The sequence below is a fragment of the Patiria miniata genome, unplaced genomic scaffold (assembly GCF_015706575.1).
Source record: "Patiria miniata isolate m_02_andy unplaced genomic scaffold, ASM1570657v1 HiC_scaffold_23, whole genome shotgun sequence".
Lineage (NCBI taxonomy): Eukaryota > Metazoa > Echinodermata > Asteroidea > Valvatida > Asterinidae > Patiria > Patiria miniata.
Genome location: NW_024037062.1, coordinates 9,645,416 through 9,654,277, shown reverse-complemented (window position 1 = coordinate 9,654,277; position 8,862 = coordinate 9,645,416). Strand labels below are relative to the sequence as shown.

At 41.0% G+C, this 8,862-nt stretch overlaps 1 protein-coding gene across 1 annotated transcript; it reads right to left on the bottom strand.

Moving 5' to 3' along the window:
- Positions 1 to 2,444: 2,444 nt before the first annotated feature.
- Positions 2,445 to 5,501, bottom strand: LOC119731456 (rhodopsin-like). The gene is made up of 2 exons (XM_038204625.1): positions 4,629 to 5,501; positions 2,445 to 2,585 (listed from the first exon to the last, which is right to left on the bottom strand). Exons 1-2 carry the CDS (start codon positions 5,496 to 5,498, stop codon positions 2,445 to 2,447), a joined length of 1,011 nt encoding a protein of 336 aa, XP_038060553.1. The 5' UTR covers positions 5,499 to 5,501.
- Between the last annotated feature and the right edge of the window lie 3,361 nt (positions 5,502 to 8,862).

Sequence of the window (8,862 nt, the reverse complement as noted above, 5' to 3'; positions counted from 1 at the left end):
GTCACCACTTTACTTCTCACGCTATTCAAAATCTTTTTAATGCATCTCAAGATCTCTGTCCATCACAACAAATTGCCCACGGTGCAAGTGTGCAGACCCATGGCAAGTGTAAAGTAAATACTGTCGGTTGCTGACGTGCAAAATACTCTTTAGTCCGAAAGTCAGTCAACTGGCAGATCGCTGGGAATCACAGTATACATTTCTTGATTTCTTCGAAATGACAGCAAGCCAGATGGCATAATTTCACGGGGTGTTTTGTACCAGTACGATCTTTAATCCATTCCCAAGTAAGCTTTTTGATAACACGTATATGATGAGGTTACTTTTGGTATAAATATTAAATGCAAATGATCCTGCCTTTCAGTTGCGCTGTAAAAAAGGCTGTCAAAGACCATGACCGCTAGTAGGCGTCATTCAGCGCGCATTAACATTCACAGCATCCTTCACATCATCATCATTATCCTTCACTTATTTACTAGTTATCGACTTTCTCTTATCATCTCCCCCAAGTAATCGCATGTACTTTAGCATGTGCCTTACTTAATTTTTTTTCACAACATATACGCCGTATACCACTAACAGAAGACACTGCATAATCATGATGCGTAACAATGCACAGGTTCCATTATACTACATTCCTTCTTCACATTAGGCGAAATACATGAATAAAAAAACATTAGTTATGAGATTTGAGGCTTTGCATGGTGGAGATACTAAATAATGAAAGGTTTGCGGAAACACCATGTGCGAATAATTTCTCAACTAAGAGAAATGTTCCGAAAAGAACCAGAGGTATAAACTCGACGTTCCGGTCAGTATGCTCTCCTGAAGAAGGTCAGAGCATACTGACCGGAACGTCGAGTTTATACCTCTGGTTCTTTTCAGAACCATTAACTTAGTTGAGAAATTATTTGCACATGGTGTTTCCGCAAACCTTTCATTATTTAATTAGTTATGAGGCTGTTAAAGGGCACCACTTGACATTTAGGGGGGGGGAATAATGCGAACGAGGGTGATCGAAGTAGGATTACAATAACACGCACATGCACCGTATGTTAATGCATTGTATGAATAGAAATACAGTTTAATAATAGGTTGACTTTATCATAACCTTTCAAACTTGCACTTCAATTTGTAAACGATAGCAGGGGCCGGGTACCGGGTGGGGCGGTCGGACGACGCCCCACGCTAAAAAAAAGATCTGCCACAGGTTAAGTCACTTGTTATTAGACATGAAAAATGTCCACTTTGAGGTAGAAACGACCACCTCATCAACCATGCTGCCTATACGGCCCCGAATGTACGTGCCTTTAAGGAGGTACACGCGTCACTGCTTTCTGAAAGCATTTTAAACCTTTAAAAGCAATTTAAACCCCTGCCCCCCTAAAAAAATATTTTTTTTAATCCTATTCGATATAGAGTTTCCAGAAAGGGGGGGGGCATTTCTTCAAATGATGATCTTTGACAATCTACAAGACTTCGGTTACAGGTGAGTTCCACATGCTACTTTGGAGTTTCATACCAAAAAAAACAAAAGATATTCCTTTTCTAAATACCGCACCGTTCACTTTCGTTGAGTGTAGACGGAACACCCTCCCCCGGCTCCGCCCACCCCCGATACGCCACTGTTTCAGTGTTAGGTGACTGGCATTCCCTCGCGAAAGAAAACGAATACCGAACAATCTTACGTACGAAGGAAATATTTCATTGGAAGGACAAACTCTCATCTAAATTCCGTCAGTAATTAGAGTCAATTGAATGAGTTCAACGGGTGATTTGGGTTGTTTTCGTTTTGTGGAAATTAATTACCTAGTAAAGTCGAACTTCGTGCAAATACACAAGCTGGCGATGACAGACTTGCCTTTCGGGAAATACAATTTGGTATCTAAATTCTATTTTTCCCATTTTATCTTTTACTCCAAATTCTGCTTGCGGGTCCGGAGGGGGGGGAGGGGCCAAACCTGGACAGGTTGAAGGGGGGATGTCTCTTACATGAACTAAGTACCAGCTATATTCTGATGTCGGTGACTCCAACAATAAATTAAATACAACCCATATTTAGAAACTCAAGCCATTAACGCGTAACGAAGGACTGGCCGTAAAACGAAACTTCTTGGCTGTCGATATATGCGGGCACTTTTCGGATATTTTTATCATTATTATGTATAGACTATTTTATTACCGGACGTAATTAGTATTTTCATAACATATTTCTGCGAGTTAATAGCTCATGTTGTTTTGATAATCTTCACCGAACTCATACTTTTCCAGACTCTCTTAATGAGCGGAGCTGCAACATTCGTGGTCATTAATGCTCCTTCCTCGTGCTATTTCGAGTTTTATCCAGAAATACATTACTTTTTTTTAAATTATCTGTACATAAAGTTATTCCCTTTTGAATAAGATTTCGACCGTAAAAAATGCCATGTTTAGTTGTTGATACTTTACAAATTATTTTTACTGGCTGTCGGACAATTAGGCATAATTACGTTATCGCGGGCCTGGTTCCCGCCCCGCGATCCGATAGTGACTACGGACGGCGAGCCAGTCTGCTTGCAAAGCAGACGCCACTTGCCACACGTATCCTGAATGGGAAAGTTAGACAATTAACGTACGTTTGACGCAAATAAGGACCCGTCGATATGAGCGGTTGCTAGTTTTTGGTGTCAATATATTTAGGAATGTTAAGGGTCTTTGTGAGAGAAACGTACCACATTGTGAATTTTCAAGCATGTCAGAGGCCATACAGCTGACATAGGCAAATAAAGAGCGTGCAGGATGAAAAACCTCGAAAACCTACGAGATTTTACGAGAAAACAGTACATCCGGGTAGGCCTACCATTGTAAAGGAGCTACAACTTAGGGTCCATTTTGGGGCATTCATTGTTGTGTCTTGACTTAGCTTATCCAGTCAAGGGCGACAAAATGCATGGGTTCGGTGAAAGATCAGCATTACAACACATTGAAAATATTATTGACGACTATAATAAAATGAAACATTTTGAACTCAACTCCCGTTTAACCACGCTGATAACAATAGGGTAAATTCCAACACAGGAGTCTGTGACTAGACCAGTCAGTGTTTGGTACCAAGACGTGCACATGAAAAGTGAAAGTGGACTGGCGAGATAGGCACCGTTTGCATGCCCGTTTTATACCCAAATGCAATTATCTACGCAAGACATTATACGTCAATACACGGTGTTTTGCCAGCTAACAGGCCAGCAGGCGGCTAGCCTTTTAAGTAAAAGTGGATTTTTTCAACACAAAAAAAGTGTAGATCGAAACCGCAACTTTAAAAACTTCACATGACATTGATTTCAATAAAACTATTTAGTCCAGTTAAAGTACTTGCATTTCTTTATATTTTGACGGTTAAGATTAAAAATTGACATCCCAAAAAGTGGACCCTCTGTCGAATTTTGGGTGCAACAAGCCCGACTTCCCTATATAGCTAGCCATATGGGCCCACCTCTGGTCGTTATTTCGACAGCTGCTTTGCGAGACACCAGAATACTAACACGAAGGCCTATGATATGCTTTAATTGGAGCGTCAACTTCTTTGAAAAGGTTAAGGCAACACAGCGTGGATGTCTTCCCTGTTTTGTCCCAACAACCATAAGCCCATGCAAGTGATCGATAAACCTGGTTAATTTTGTTTTGATTTAGGGTAGGACTAGACGTGACAAGACATTGGACATTTATTATCCCTTGTGCCATCTGGAAGAAAATAGTATTATTTGTGGATTGTGAAACAAAGCGGCCAAATTAAAGGCTACATTTGGTGAAATTCAGGATTTCACGCGTCAGAAAATATTTGCATGCGATTCGTTATTACCTCTGCCAAAGAGGTTATGTGTTTTCGTCGGATTTGGTTAGCTTGTTTGTTGGTTGGTTTATCTATTTAACAAATAACTCAAAAACTTATGGACGGATTTGCATGACACTTTGTTGAGGGGTGGTCCTTTGTACAAATACAAATCGAATGGATTTTGGAAGTGATCCGGATCTGGGTCTGGATCCATGATTTTTTAAAAAGGATTCTTCACCATTTATGCGAGTATTTCTTTTGGGTGTACTGACAATATGGCGGGGAATTATTTTAGCCTTGGCGGAGCCTTTGCGCTCTCTGAGTGCTTTCTGCTGTTGATGTTTAGGTTTTGTTGTATTTGTTTGTTTGTTAGTTTTCTCTAATTGTCGGGAATTTCTGAGCTGATGTGTATACTTCAATATGTACTTCAGACTTTTGCACTGCTTTTCTCGTAATTGGTTAAACATACAATGTACTGAGGTGATTAAAATATAATGCCATGCTCAATGACATGATATGAGACATCACAACCTGTAGGTGGATTATCGTATAGTACTAGTGGAGGCAATATTTTGAGGGGCACTCAGTGGGGTTTTAAGCAATTAAAAATCTATAATTTTTGCCTTTTCCCCAATTTTGAGGGGGGCACACAAGGCGAGGCGCGCACGTGTACAGCGGGGAGGGGTGGCCCATCTCCTATATACTTATACCACCTCGTACGGTACCCGGTTCACGGGTCCGGCCATGTAAGTAATTGCACGGTAATTGTTAAGACAAATTTGATTAAAAATTTACTCGGTCTTCCCAAGGCTCTTACCTGAAAGGATCGCCTGTACTGAGGACTCATCACCCCGTAGATAATGGGATTGAACACGATGCATGACTTGGCGACCAGAGCCGGGGCGGCCGACACTGGAGGAGTTATGTCTCGATGGTCCCCAAAGAGACTCCAGAGGGACACGAAGCAGTATGGAGTCCAGGCTAGGAGGAAGAAACTCAGGCAGACCAGCATCATGATGGTGGTCCGTTTCTCCATGGTGCGGGCCGAGTTCCGGAGCTGGAGGGACACGGACTGGGAGATGTGCTCCTGGGTCCGCCGGTGGAGGAAAGTGAAGATCCGCCAGTAACAGTTCACGATGATGCCGAGAGGTGCGAAGAACAGAGCCAGGAACATGAAGGCTATGTAAGACACGAAGAGAGGCGACTTGTCGCGGTAGTTGATGTCACATTGAGTCTTGAATCCCTCCAAGATGAACTCGTTCCAGCCGTACAAGGGAGGGGTGGTGCAGATTAGTGTGATCACATGAACCGCCGCGATAACTTTCAGAATCATTGTCACCGTGAAGCGTCTATTGGGTCCATACCTCATAATCACTATATACCGATACACGGATATCGCCGCGAAGGTGTTGAGCGAGATGCAGCCGCAATAATAGTTAATAAACCCGTAGTAGGAACACCCACCTTGACCGTAGAGCCACCGGCCGGCGAAGCTGCTTGAGCACGACATCGGGGTGCCGACCACAGCCATTGCCAGATCGCTCACCGAGAGATTCATGATCAGGCAGTTGTTGGCCGTCCGCAACTTCTTGAATTTGCAGAAGGCGACGATGACAAGAACATTGCCGACGAAACCAACGATTATGACAGCGCAGAGGTACACGCCGATAGCCACGTACGCTGCCATACCGATAACATGCGGGGAGGTGTTTTTTTTTTTTTTATATTAAACACGCGCGCCGGGAAGTTACCAAGTTAGACTGGTTCCGGGTGACTCTACCGTGTTATTTAATTACTTGCCACGAATGACCGATGATTTCTGGGCCAACGAGCTTTAATCGTCACAGCAAGTCGCCTTGTAGTTGATAATTACTGCAGGTGGCTGCTTTTATACTACTGCATATCATCACTCCTACACATGATTTATACACGATCCAATTGCTAATAAGTGCCTCAAGGTCTTTTCGTCCACGTGTCTTATTTTTATCAACTCGAACTGATATTATTTAATCAGACAAGGGTCTTTCAGAACGCACGATAAAAGATTAACGATGAAAGATGAGATGATTATATATCTTTGTTTTAGACATGACAGATAAACAAAGTTGAAGACCTATTGTTTTTTCCGCTCCAGTTGGAACTGGACTGCATGTTACGAGTTACGGCAATAATTACACGACAGCGATCATAGACGCGGACATCCGGGGATATTTTTTCTTGACATTGGCGTATATCTAGCTCCCAGACCTATACTCTTGAAATTCAATGGTTCTTGAGTCTGGAGTGCTGAATAGTATAAAATACAAATCAACCAAAGAAAACTGGTGTGCAAATGAATAAATGTTTTCAACGAACGCCACTCCGCCTCGATCTAAATTAGCATAATAAACTATAATAAAATACATCACGCCTATGGATTCGTTTTTCAAGGCAACATCATTATTCACGCAACTGTCACGCATGAACACGGTTTCTAATTACGTCTGTCTGGATATTTTATTGTTTTTATTTTGTTATTTTACAATAACAATATTTGTAACCAATTCACGAGAGTGTGCGGGTTGTGACGTGTACGTTGTATACTTGTAAACCGTAAACCGTGTTATTTAAAACAAACATTCATTTTCAAAATGATGGAACAAAATTGTAATGCTTCTCATTTGAACAATTGTATCAAATGTAATATTAAATTATTCAATTTAAAGGGAATGTACACCATTTGCTTTTGCTGCAATTTTCAGAAATAAGTGGATAGGAGGATAAGTATGTTATAGCATTGTTAAACTGACTTGCTTCACGTTTTGGGTTCGGAGATGCTGGAAAATCCAAGAAAACCAACCATGTTTTTGTAGTCTGGTTCCCTGACCCCACGTTAGATGAAACGGAGCAATTTATAGAGATTGGGGAATTGTAAGGTCAGAGAATCAGTCTAGCAGGCTTGTACCCCTTCACAGGTGTGTAATCAATTGCAAATAAAATGCGGAATAACTAAATATGAAAAATTGGGAGCACGTTTTGAAAAAAAGTCAGTTTTTCCAACGCTGGTCGGTCGACCAGCGTTGGGAAAAATAAACTTTTCTTGAAAATGTCAGCACACCAGGAGCCACGATTTTACAAGACGCTTTAGACTGTCATTCCCTAACAATCCAGTGAGATATTTCGTGATAAGTTGATCATTTGAGGTTTTTTTATGTTTGCAAATGTTGTATCTTCCCTTTAATACTGAATATAAAACCTGGGGTTGTTCTATCTTTGCACGTAGACCGGGTTGGGGGTAGTCTGAGTATCACCCGTTATCCACGGAGCCAATTCCTGGAGAACGTCTGACATCTCCTGACATGCAAATTTATGCAAGCCGCGCGCCAGCCAATCGGAGTCGACTTTACTAAATCGTGACGTCATTTCATTCCTAAATCGGGACTAAATGGTTTGATTGGTCAATTTGAATGAAGTGTTTTGTAATACAACAACAGCCGCGCGATAGCGCGTAACATGATACAGAGCGCGTGACACATTTTTTTTAATCCATTGTCTATGACGCACCACGGGTGAAAGACCGAAGACCCGATATAGAAGGCTCTCACTGATTGGTCAAATATCTAGAAGGTCAAGAGTCGGTTGTCTTGCCTAATTAATCAGCGAATCTGCTCACAGATAATAGACCACGGCATTCGCCGTGGTGACAGGTCTATTACATAGACTAGGTGGGGGGTTAATCCAAAATTTGACAAAAGATTTATCATCAATCCTATTTTTGATCAAGTTAAGTTTTTTTTTTTTTTTTTTACACTGTTCCCAGTCAAAATTAAAGAAAAGTTTCATTCCTGCGCTTTCAAGACTTTGGCGAGAAAAAAATATTTTAGCGTAAAAATGGTGTGACTGACGGTGAATATCTGGGGAAAATGTGTGAGGCGGATTCCGATACAGCTCTTGTACCGTTAAACCATTTTAAAACCTTGATCGTAATTACTTTTGTTCATTTTGTATTGTTTCAATACAAACATTCAAGTGTAAGGCCTGAAGATCAGCTGTCATGGTTTTTCTTTTCAATTTCACAATTGTTGCGAGACTCCAGGCTATATTTCGAAGGTCCTAAAAGGCCCACCTCCTCCATCCTATACCTTTTAACAGCTGTTTTAATATATACATGTAAATTCATCTTCCCGGGAGACAATTTAGCTTAATTCAGCCCGAGTGAAATTTTTTTGTTTGCACACAATTATGTTCAGCTGCATTTAAACGTTTTGAACGGACGGACGATTTTAACATATACATTGTACAACGGTGACCTTCCAGTAATTAAATAGAATTTGCTTTACACTAATACGCTAGTTTTTAGGCCGTGGATTACTGCGCGGCATAATGATATGAAAATATTGCCGGGTCATAGTGGTGTCAGGCATGCTTGACGCAAGCGCTTTAGCTTTTCGTGGCAGGTGAAGTGTCACAAAAAATCCAAGAGGTTTTTTTTCTGTACTGGCAGCTGGTTTATCAACCCTAAATAATTGACCTTTCGTCATCAAAGCAGTTAATTATTGTCTGCCCTTGTTCCTTCATTTCCTACAACAACATCCGAGTGATTATGTCGATCCGTTTTGCTGTAGGCAATCTATAATATTGCCTTCGTGACAATCGACCCCTATAGTTGGCTTATGGTCAACAATCATCTCCCATGTGCAATTTTGGACATTGTTTAAAAGTTTCAGGGATTAGTAATGAAACGCTATAGTCGTGTTCCCTAACGTGGCGCACTTCGAAGCTTACCCAACTTTCCTCGTGTAGTGTTGCCAAACCTCTTTGTTGATAAACCTCAAATTCATGCAGTGAAATACTGGTACTTTTACCTTTTTAATGCTTGCTATTTAACCTCTGTGAACAATTTCGGTTTCATAAAATTTAATCCGAAATGCAAAAACGGTCGCGTCCGGAAATTGGGCACAAATTGGCGGAGTGTTCCCTAACGTGGCGCACTTGAATAAATCTCAGAAAATTCCAAATTAACATTTAAGAATTTCTGTAAACTTGATAAATTCTGATAAATCATTATTATC